General features: G+C 35.1%; 1 protein-coding gene across 2 annotated transcripts in view; it reads left to right on the top strand.

Moving 5' to 3' along the window:
- Window positions 1–12,395, top strand: part of TNKS2 (tankyrase 2) — a 56,918-nt gene that overhangs the window by 20,407 nt on the left and 24,116 nt on the right. For both annotated transcript variants that reach the window (XM_074373964.1, XM_074373963.1), the window contains exons 7-13: window positions 519–585; window positions 2,726–2,912; window positions 3,969–4,090; window positions 6,417–6,508; window positions 6,592–6,670; window positions 9,387–9,558; window positions 10,233–10,312. In XM_074373964.1, coding sequence (XP_074230065.1) covers window positions 519–585; window positions 2,726–2,912; window positions 3,969–4,090; window positions 6,417–6,508; window positions 6,592–6,670; window positions 9,387–9,558; window positions 10,233–10,312 — 799 coding nt within the window. The remainder of the gene's footprint in view (window positions 1–518; window positions 586–2,725; window positions 2,913–3,968; window positions 4,091–6,416; window positions 6,509–6,591; window positions 6,671–9,386; window positions 9,559–10,232; window positions 10,313–12,395) is intronic.

Genomic DNA, 12,395 nt, shown 5'->3' with positions numbered 1-12,395 from the left:
CCTGTTTCACCTGGGGAGTAGTATGGCATTCAGGGAACCTCAGGTAGTTTAGCATTCCATTATTGAAGGGTAAGGCCAGAGAGGGTCAGATCATCGTATGCCAAGCTAAACGATTGGAACCATCTTTTGAAAGCATGGGAGAACCAAGAAGGATATTAAAACAAGGAGTAACCACATCAGATTCACTTTTTAGAAAAATCTGGCTATAACTTGTAGGATAAATTGAACTGCGGACTGTTTCAATAGAATAGGGAGAAATAATACAGGCCCAGACTGAGGCAATGGCGGTAGCAGTGGGTGGAGGGGAAAAAAAGATGAAGTTGAAAGAGACTTGGGAGTTGAAATTGTTAGAACTAGTAGGGTTCGACTAGATACTGTTAAATTTCATACATTTTTATTAGAAGGTCTCATAAACCATTTAACTTTATTTAAATTTAAGCATAAATTTAATTAAAATCAAATAAACTAAGCCTAGGAAACCTAATAACACAGGCTTTTCCCTTCCTCTCATATTGTAGTGATCTGGTGCCCCTACACAATGCCTGTTCCTATGGTCATTATGAAGTAACTGAACTTCTGGTCAAGGTTAGTTCTTGTGTACTTTTCTTATAGTTATATAAAATTACTTGAAATACATAGTATATGTGTTTTGTGTTTTTAGTGTTGGTGGATATAGGAGTATTTATAATCATTATAAAGTGTTAGCATCTATCTGACTTTTTTGAGATTTTTGAGATACCTCAGATTTTATACATAAAATAACTACCATTTTGCAAATACTGGATTAAGTGAATCTAAAATTTTTGGCTAAAGGTTGAAGTTTCAAAACTCTTGAAAATAACAGAAAGCAATTTGTAGTGAACCATATAATATTAAAACCACTAGTTACATTTGCAAGACCTGCCCAGTTGTACTTTGGGTTAGAGCAGGCTCACTTGGTAAGCTTTACTTCTTCCAGTATGCTGGGTGACTACTGTTTAACAAGCAAGTTCCCAGGACTGGCAAGCAACTCCTTGTTTACCCCTGTTGGTTGACAATAGAAGCTACGTATTCTCTTTGAGAGTGGATCCAAAAATGTTACTTACACTCATTTCTTTTTGTCCCCCAGACTCTACATATGTATTTGACCACATTCTTTAGACTTCTCTCACTCTTCACCCATTCTGCCTCTAAAACTTTGACTCATTCTGTCATCAGCTGTCATGGGAAGAGAAAGAGGACATTTGTTTCCAATGCCTCTTTGCTTCCTTTGAGGCATGTGCTACCACAGAATACATTTTCCCACAGAAACAACTTAATTATAATGATTAGATATTCTAAATAGCCCATAAGCCTTATAAAATTTATAATGTGGCCATAATATTATACATTTTAACAGTAGTGCTTTTGCTTATTGTAAAACTGAATCTTGAATTCAACAGAATATTTGGAATGTTATTGTGGATGAGAGTGAAACATCACAGATTGTACTGGGACTTACAGACAACTGAATGATGTTTTCCCAAGACCTAGTATTAGCTAAATAAGAGTGGGAGGCTGGTTAGAGGTTGTGTATATAGAGGAAGTTAACTGAGGTGAGGGTGCAATTACTAGAGTAGTCAGGTTCAAGAGAATCAGGAGTTATCTAGTAATTATAAAAAGCCAAATTAGTTGAGAATTAGTTTCCCATCATTGAAAGTACTAAAGAGTAAGTAGCTGGTTTGCCTTCTGCCAGAATGCTATGACAGGGGTTTTGTGTTTGATGAGAGGCTGAACTAGAATGACTTCTGTGGTCCATCGAACTCTAGTACATGGAAATGTCTAAAATTGAAAAGACTGACGGTGTTAGCAAGGATGTGGACCACTGGAACTCAGACATTGCTGATGGCAATGCAAAAATAATACAAGCACTTTAGAAAACTGTTCAGCAGTTTCTAATAAAAGTAAACATACAACTTCCATATGACCCAGCAATTCCGCCCCTAGGGATACATCCAAGAGAAATGATAGTGTGTATTCATAAAGAGACTTGTACATGGATGTTCATGACAACCTATATATAATAGTGAAAAACTAGAAACAGTCCAAATGCCCATCAACAGGATGATGGATTATGGAATACTGCACAATGGAATGCAACTCAGCAATAAAAACTTGATACAACAGCATGAATGATTCTCAAAAGCATTGTGTGAAAGAAGCTAGACACAAGTACATATTTTGTTACTCCATTTTAGTAAAATTCAAGAATGAGTAATTCTAGTATGTAGTACCAACAGTAAGAAAGGGGGCAGGAATTGACTGTAAAAGGAGTATGAGGGGCCATTCTCGGGTAATGAAAACATCCTGCATCTTGAATTGAGTGATGATCTCATGGGTATATACATTTGTCAAAACTCACCGAACTGTACACTTAAGAACTGTACATTTTACCATATGTAAATTATATCAAAGAAAAAAAATAGTTCTTGGAAAAGATGGTTAAATCTAAAGCTTCGTTTTAACTGTTTTAACAAAAGAAGAGTTAAAATAGGCACTTGGGTAGTAAATAATAATGGGTAGGCCTAGGCAACCATTTTTCTATGGGGAAAATGTATTCTCTTTCTGAAATAATTGGTTTGAAAGTGACCTTTGGGAACATTATCTTTTTAAGCTTGCGTGATGTTAAATTACACAGTACTAGTAATTCTAAAGTCTCTTAAAAATTGAGCTCTAAATATATACTTTACCTACCCCAACCCCTCAGCATGGTGCCTGCGTCAATGCAATGGATTTGTGGCAGTTCACTCCTCTTCATGAGGCAGCTTCCAAGAACAGGGTTGAAGTGTGTTCTCTTCTCCTAAGTTATGGTGCAGATCCAACACTGCTGAACTGTCACAATAAAAGTGCTATAGACTTGGCTCCCACACCACAGCTAAAAGAAAGACTAGCGTGTAAGTATAAAATGGTGAATGCTCAGCTAGACTCATATCAGTAAACTAAAATCTTTTCTTGGTTTTTTTTTTTTAGAAATAGTAAAATAATAGAATATTTTCCTTAGCCATGGATATCTATTGTTGTTCAGACTAGCACATTAAATCATTTGAAAGTTTCAACTCATTTTGCTCTTAAGATGCTATGAAAAGAAAGTATATTTGTATTTGCTTTTCTCATGTCAGGTTAAATGCTTTTTATATGTGTTAGTCTTATAGATGGTATGCTTTTGAAAAGAAAGAACTTGGGTTTTGTTCCTGTCTTTGATGTGACTCTTTATCTGCCATGAAGTTCAAGTGTTATTTGTAAGATTGCTGTTTTACAAACATAGTCTCTAGATTTTGTCATCTAATATTCTTTGGTATCTGGGCACTTCTGTGCTTTTCTGTCTGTAACTGAAATAGATGATGTAGTGAGAAATAGCCACCTAATTCGAATACAGTATCACTGTACATAAATAGAACACTTGTGTTAAGCTTATTACTCTGAAATAGTAAAGGGTAATGGGTGGTTTCACAAGTCCAGTGAATAAAAGAGAGGAATCTTGAGAAAATACTCTTTCATTTGTTCATCAGTAGGTGGCTCTTGGAAATATCTAACTAGTCTAGTCCCCAGTTCTCTGATTTATTTACAAAACCATCTGCTACCTCCATAATGTTAATATAGGGACTATAATCACTTTTTATTTCTTTACTGAGAAAAGTTTTTTGCTTTGGAAAATTCTCAGAAGTCTCTGGTCTGGAAATATACTGCAGTAATCCAGATACCAGACCAAAATAGACCTTGAGTTGGCCATGAGTATACGTGAGTTGGCATGTTGTATACATGTAGGGATGAATTGGATCATAACCAAGGGGAACTGCAGTACCACTGTCTCCCCTTTCAGGGGTTATATTTGGAGCATATCTTTAGAGCCTGACTACTTTGGTAGATAATTTTGAAAATAATCTTTCACAAGGTAAGTCCCATAAATTTGATAATTCTCATGCAGATTTAAATGCTTTTTCTTTATCTAGATGAATTTAAAGGCCACTCATTGCTTCAAGCTGCACGGGAAGCTGATGTTACACGAATCAAAAAACATCTCTCTCTGGAAATGGTGAATTTTAAGCATCCTCAGACACATGAAACAGCATTGGTAATAATTCAGGTTTAAGTTTTTAAAATAAAATAGCCAAAACCATGCTAAACTGATCATAATGTCCTACTTCTTTTGATGATACAGGATACCTAACATAATATCCTACTTTTAATAATAGCATTGTTCTTAAAATATGTGCTTTTTAAAAATTAATGCCTACAGATATAGAAAGAAAAAATTTTGAATACAGAAAAATAAACCACCTTATCCCCTCAAAAGGCAGTACTGTTGTTCATTTGGGCAGCCTTCCAGAGAAAAATTTTGCTCACATACTGCCATATATGTAACTTTTATTATCACAAATTGTATGTATCATTTACTTTTTTCTTACTATGAAGAGTATAGATGTTTATGATTGAAAATTTGGAACCCACTGAAAAATAAGATAATCCTGCCGTCAAGATAAAAACCAGTTAATTTTCCTTTCAGTATTGTAATTTTTTTTCAAAATCAGATCTGAAGTTTGCATATAGCCCCTCTGTACTGTGTGAATAAGGTATCTGTGTGAATGGTAAGGTAACATCACATCCCTGAGAGGTCATACCGGCTCTGTGGAGCTCTAACAAAGTAGGCAAGGGTGGAGCGGTCTGTGGAGAAGCAGTCAGGACAGAATGGAAGTGAGCAGAGGTAAGGGGTGGAAGATAAGGGAATGACGTCATCAGAGGCCACCTTAACAGTAGAAATTTAAAAGGAACAAAGCTGTATGAGTTTTAGAATGTGCTTCGGATGAGGGAAGATGACACTAAGTAAGTTAATGTGTTGGGGCAGATTTAACTCCTAGTAGCCTTACTTATCTGATATCTTTATGGTAAATTTTCTTCCTTATGCCATGATATAAACTCTGAAGCTTATGTAGAAACCTGTCTATAAAGCATTTTAGATCTTTTTTGCTACTTGTAAAAAAAAAAAAAATCCATGTTAAAAAAAAAAAAGAGCAAAGTTGCAGACTGGTAAGTGCCAGTGCAAAATTAAAATCATAACAGTATCAAGGTGGTACAGAGAAACTTGGAAAAACTGATGGGGAAAATTTTCTGGTCTGAAAAGTTAATTCTACGTTATTTTCTCTTAAGTTCTCTACTGTTAAACCACTCATCTTTTGTTACTAACTTTAAAACAGACAAGGAGTTAACTGTTGGTAGATAGTTGTGCTGCAGAGACAGTGTCTTCCAAGTTTCCAGCAATCACAGGTCCTGCCTGTAACAGGATGGGGCAGATGAGTAAGGGTTTAACTTGAGATGGATGAGCTCAAGAATTCTTGGGTATGAACTATTTCCATTCTCTGTGCCATCCTGGTAGATGTCCTGGGATGATTACTGAAAACACACCAAGGAAGGTATGTTCACCAGTTAGAAATGGTTTTATTGAGGGCAAATAAATGATTTTGGTGGCAGCAACAATATCAAAGAATGAATCTGAAACAGTTACAAAGATCAGATAAGCTTTATGATTAACAACAGATTAAAATCAGAGAACAAATTTGATACATACTGAGTTTAGATGTATGGTGCAATTTAGCTTGATAATTATCCAGAACTTCTATTCCATGAATTGTCAGTTTTCAGTTTTAACATTCATACATTGATTTGGTTATTCACTCATTCTGACATTTATTGAACACCTGTTGTTTATGAGTATAATCCTGGATGTTGGGGGTACAAAGATCTGGAACATGACCATGAGATGCTAATTAGGTTTATAACCGGCAAATCCCTACCTCGTGTCTCCTTTCCTCTTTGATACATCATAAACATAGATCCTGCAGCCTCCAACTGAGAGTGTATTATTTTCTGCCACTGATTTTATCAAACAGGTAATCCAGGCTTCTTATTCTGCTAGAACAACTCACTGAGAGAGAAATAAATACTACCCAATTTGTCAGCTATTCTGTCGGTGTTTTACCAGGCAGAATCCAGTGCTGATGAGTATTTTGTTGTTACCTCATGTAATGAAATCCCAGACATTGGAGTGTTTTATTAACCTTTAAAAAATGACATAAGCATCGTGCTATATGGGAACAGTTTTGAAAGGACTATTGGTCACAATTTAAGTTTTTCATCATAGCAGTAGTAGCTTTTTCAGAGATGTAGAATAAGTATAAAGCCTGATCAGAATATTTAGTAACATATCCCTTGGTAGATAGGATTTTCCAGCCCTGTCAGACTTTAGTGATCATTGCACATATTATGAAGAGCAAAGTTAGGTCAGAAATGAAACAAAGGTGTGAAGTAACTCCTTGATTGTTCTTGATTGGAAGCACAAGTGTTCTTAAATAAAAACCAGTTCTGTATAGTCCTTGATTAATGCTGCAATTTAAATTATCTAGCATTGTGCTGCCGCGTCTCCATATCCCAAAAGAAAGCAAATATGTGAACTGTTGCTAAGAAAAGGAGCAAACATCAATGAGAAGACTAAAGAGTAAGTATGCTTTTAGTAATTAAAAATTATTGACATTTTTATCTTTTGGAAAATACTTCATTGTCTGGCTTTTTCTCTTTAAGATTCTTGACTCCTCTACATGTGGCCTCTGAGAAAGCTCATAACGATGTTGTTGAAGTAGTGGTGAAACATGAAGCAAAGGTATACTTCACTTTTGGTAATCTTTGGTAATCCAGTGAGTTACTTTCTATTTAGCAGATGAAATGCCTGACTTCCTAAACTATTTACTCTCTCATAAGTATTATTTTTTTCCTCGAAATAGTCCTGCAGATACTTTTTTCTATATCTTTTTGCTAAAAAGTCTATGGATTTACTCAAAGATATGTTATTCCTACATATCCTTCCTTCTCCCTTCCTTTTAACCACACCACACTGGGTAAATATCCTTCAGGTCTAACAGTACACTCTTGAGAATATCCCTAGCCAGAGACATCCATATTCTGACCTATCATCTTTTCCAGGATTCTCTTCTGGTATCTTCTGTTCCATGGTTACCACGATAACTCCTGCTATTACCCCAGGCACAGTCTCTCTTACCCTCTATTATTTCATGACTAAGCCAAAGAACATGGAACAGAATGAAATAGTTAAACTGTTTAAATGACTTGACTTAAAATGTAGCTTCTCATATTGTGAAGTTACTGTTCTGTAGTTAACATTTGTACACAAAGCATTTTATTCATGGAATAATTATGTTTTCATCAAGGCTAAAAATCACAATTTCTTACCTAGGAACTTAAAAAAAGTTACTCAGTAAACGATACACATAGATAGCATCCCATATTGGAAGAGATAACGGTCACCTAATTCAACAGTTTTCACAGTTTTTAGCCACAGATCCTTGTTTTCTTCAAACAAAATCTTTGGTGGGTAGTTGTTGTAGAACAGAATTCAGCTGCTCTGATGAAGCGAGAAGAAAGAAAGAGAGATCCCTTTACCCTTGGGGCCCCCTGAGGCTCTTCTTCAAATGAACTTTGTAGACTTGTTTTCTGATCTGTCCTTCCTTGGGTTTCCACCCAAGGAACCACTTTGATTCTACAGTTTCTTCTGTTGCCTCTCAGTGTCCTAATTTCTCTTCGATTTGGGGGAATTCTTGATAATGTATAATCTCAATCTTTCTTATTGTAAAGTATTGAAAAAATAAAGTTTATTTCTGCTTGACTGCTTGGCATACCTCATTTGTCTGCCTGTTCTGTAACTTTTCGTTGATTGCTCTTTTCTTACGTGTGGTGCATTATGTGAAGACTGTCTGGATGCAAATTAAATTTGATTTGTGAAACAGTCTCAACTAAGGTGACCAACCATCCAGGTTTGTCCCAGGACTGAGGGATTTCTGGGAACACAGGACTTTTCAGTGCTTAAACTGGAAAAGTCCCAGACAAACCAGGACAAGTTGGTCACCTGATCTTTACACAGAGTGGTACCCAGATAAAGTTTTCAAGTAAATGTAGTTCACATTTCAGTGAGTTTTTTATGTGAATAAATAAATTAATTGCCTTAAGCATTTTAAATTGATTTTTCAGATTCAATAAGCATGGAGACTAGTTTTATAGGCTACTTTTAGATTCATTGAGAAAGTCTTATTATATACTTCTGTTCAGATGTTCTCTGATTCTAAGAATATGAATTAGACAGTGTCTCAAAACACGTTAGTGGTCATATGATTGATTACTGAGGAATTTGATTTCTCAGTTATGATTTGAAGAATTATTTTCCTGGCTGGTTGGGGGGATGGGGATGAGATAGGAGGAGTCTTACAGGTGACTTTTTTTTAATGGAAAATTTCAAAAAATACAACCAAGTTGAAAGAATTTTAAAGAGAGGAATTATATACTCACCATCTAAATTCTGTCACTAGCATTTTACCATATTGTTTTCTTTTATATCCACCAATTTCTCCCTCTATCCGTCAATATCTCTTTTTTTGGCAAACTTTTTTTTAAAAAATTTGCTAATTACTGTACACTTCTCCCTAAATTCTCTTAGTAGGATTCAGCTAGACATTAATATTTATTTTCAGGTTTTATTTGGATGTGAAATTTATGTGCAATGAAATGTACAAGTCTTAAATGTACATTTACTGAACTTTGCCTAATGCATATACCTGCGTAACTAAAACTCATGACAGTAGAGAACATTATCTTATAGCAAATGCAGTGTCCCATCCAAGGCAGTCTCCACACCTAAAGGCAACAACCATTTTGATTTTTTCTAACATAGATTAGATGCAGCTGTTCTGGGCCTTCATGTCCATGGAATCATGCAATATATACTCTTTGGTGTAAGACTTTTTCCACTCAGAATAATGTTTTGGAGATTAAGCCACGTATCAATAATTTGTTCCTTTTTATTGCTAAGAAATATTCTGTTGTGTGAATATACCATAGTGTCTTGATCCATACAGATTATATTTTACATGATAAATAAGTTAGAAGAATAAGCCAATAGAAATAAGTATTTTAATGATAATTTAGTCTCTGGCTTTGTTACTATTATCTTGGAGTTAGTTTCAACATTTCTATACCTCAGAGATCCATTAAAATACATACATTAGACTTTCTTAGGCAATGTCTAGCTCTAAATGCAGTAAATCTGTGAATACTGTAATGCTAATAAACACAACTGTTTTTCAACATCTTAACATTTTTAATCCAAAATTGGGTCTTCTGATGTCTGCCTTCATGAATTGGTGAATTTATACTTTGATTTGAGCAAAATTACTTGCATTGGCACTGGATAATAGGCTTCATAAAAGAATAGTTGAAATTTTTAAATTAGTAACAAGTGCTGAATACACGAATGGACAGTTTAAAATTTTGCACTGCAAGCTAATTTTAGCTTTTTCTGCATTGTTAAGGTTAATGCTCTGGATAATCTCGGTCAGACTTCTCTGCACAGAGCTGCACATTGTGGTCATCTGCAAACCTGCCGCCTACTCCTGAGTTATGGGTGTGATCCTAACATCATATCCCTTCAGGGCTTTACTGCCTTACAGATGGGAAATGAAAATGTGCAGCAACTTCTTCAAGGTATTGAATGCTTCCATGAAATTATTATTTTTTTAAATTAACCTTTATTTTTTTTTACATATCATTATAAGAGTTGGTAGTAAAAAGAAAGTGTTTTTAGATTTGTTGGCTGTTTCTTTTTTTAAAATTCTTACTTTTTATTGAAGTGTGGTCGATGACTGTTAGTTTCAGGTGTACAACTAAGCGATTCAGTTATACGTATACATACATATATTTAGATTCTTTTCCATTACAGCTCATTACAAGAAATTGGATATAGTTGCTGTTCTGTACAGTAGGTCCTTATAAGCTGTTATTTCTTCTTACAGCTCATTGTACTCAATGCCCAAATACTGTTAAACTTGGTTATAGGTCAGGCCATCTTTCATTATCTACCTTATTTATGTTCCTTTATATTACTTAAATCTCATTTTATAATTCACATTTACGTACATTTCACATATGCGTGTGTGCGTGTATGTGTGTGTGTGTGTGTAAAATGTTTCAAAAAGTTTTTACTGCTTTTCCCCTACTACCATGGAGATTTCCTACATAATTACCACCAAACTGTAAAAAGAGCTTTACTTTCAGATACGATGCCTCCCTTGAAGCTTCGCCCCCTAGCCCCCTTCCAAAGCCCCCCTAGCCCCTTTCCAAACAGGAGTTAATCACTCTTTCCTTCTCTTTCTTTTTAGAGGGTATCCCATTAGGTAATTCAGAGGCCGACAGACAATTGCTGGAAGCTGCAAAAGCTGGAGATGTAGAAACTGTAAAAGTAAGATACGATCTTATGGTTTTGTTAACTTTGGGTTTTTATTTTAACTATTTAACGAATCTGTACTGTTAATACGAAAAATCAAGTTATTTATATGTGCATTGTTTTAAAAGGTAAATAATGCTAATCTAGTTCTGCTCTGCAAATAAGGATCATTAATGAAAGAAACTTTGATTTCACATCTCAATAAATACATCATAGTCACAAATTTAAATAAACTTCATGTTTATAGAAATGCATTTTGTTTAAAGAACCTATTTGTCCCTTTAAAAGAATAACGCATATCAAATTATTGTCCATTATTGTTTACATATGACACCTAAAACAGGAAGGGAAGAAAACTGAACAGTGTATCACTCTGTCTATATCTTTCTTCTGGCTTCTTCATTTCTTTGCCCCCTCTACATCTGTGAGGACCCAGTGTTTAAATATAGTAATAATAGAGTGTCACCACTTTTCAGAGCCATTGTCTCCTAGTAATCTTCAGTTTATCTCGACTCTGAAATACTTTTTTTCTTTCTCAGAAGAGCCAACTAGCCCTTCTAGGACCCATCTCCTATAATGGTCAACCTTTCCTCAAGCTTTGCTTTTACTGTAGAATCATATGTAATGTCTTATTGCCTATACCAGATACTTCTATTACCTATAGAAACTGTGCATCTGAATAATTAACTCGGAAGACTAACATTTTGGAAGAGCAAGACTACTTTTCAGTTCAACTAATATAAATTAAAATTAACTCAGCATGTTTCATGAATTAGATAATTCTTCAGTAATGCAATAATGTTATTTTCATTTCCAGAGCTAGTAAGGGAGAAAAGAACACTGTTGTGTCCTCTCTCCCCACCACACACAGACTTTTTCAAAGCAGTGCTGGTCCTATTTGCGGTGGCACTGATAGGAAATAAGTTTTATAAAAAGCTTAATTTATTGATTTGATTCGTGGCAGAGGTCACTATTTGAAACAGTTTCACTATATTTCTCTATGGTGTTCTTAATCCTGAATAGACTAACCCCACAAAATCAATTTTAGATTTTCTGAGAACAAAATATAAATATTGGTCTCATCTAACCTTCAGCTCTGAGGAAATTTATTCACTGTCCTTTTAAATAAAGAGATTTCTCAAAGTTGATTTAAAAGTCTTTGTGATCCTTTCCTACTGCTTTATCTGTGTAGATAGTGCAGTCGTTTCCAAATAACTTAAGATTTTATTTTTTTTAATAATTTTTCAAAGAAAAATGCTATTATGCAGTTTATTGTTTGACTTATTTTTTAGTTCATTCTCATGCCCTTAATTAGGAGGTTAACATGATTTTGAAAGGGTGGATTTTGTTTCTCTTACTGACTAATGACTTGTGGAAAAACAAATCACTTGAGTTAAGGATAGTGAGCTGAGATTTTGTTTTTGTTTTTGTTTTTTTGAGGAATGATAAATTACGTTAGGTGGGCAGATGGAGTTAGAGTCAACTAGCTGTTGGCAGGGAAGGGGGATTACTGATAAAAAATTGTAATGGTCATCCACTTACATATATTAAGGAACGTAAAACTATATTCAGTACACTAATATTAAAGACCAGACTTTGTTTTCATAAGGATAGAAGAGGGCTAGAAGGAAGAAATAGATCAAGAGAAAAGACTGGGGGCAGCAATTGGACTTGGAGAATAAAATAATGCCATTGGATTGAGGAATACCTTCCCCTCTCCCTGTGATAGACATTAGGCTGCCTTTCCTCAACTCTGCTTTTAAAATCACTTAATGGAAATTTATCTCCATCAACTTTTCTATTCCTTGTATATCTCTAGACCAGTGGCTTGGTATGAATCGCTAGGACAACAACATCTGCACATTGCCCAGTGAGCACTTCATTTCTGTGCTCAGTAGTGTTTGTTTAGTGGTGAGCTCTCAGGCTAGATACTTTCTTGGACACCTACTGTTAGTAAAGTTGTCTCAGTGGACAAAATTAAACTGAGAGCTAGGGAGTTAGAATGGCCATTGATAACGACCAAACCTAGCAGCACTTGACATATGGGTTAATTCCTCCTTCCCGGAGCCCGACTTCAGAGCCACAGAACACCATCTCT

Source organism: Camelus bactrianus, chromosome 11 (assembly GCF_048773025.1).
Source record: "Camelus bactrianus isolate YW-2024 breed Bactrian camel chromosome 11, ASM4877302v1, whole genome shotgun sequence".
Lineage (NCBI taxonomy): Eukaryota > Metazoa > Chordata > Mammalia > Artiodactyla > Camelidae > Camelus > Camelus bactrianus.
The sequence above is the reverse complement of the archived record's forward strand: the minus strand, read 5'-3'. Positions and strand labels throughout refer to the sequence as shown.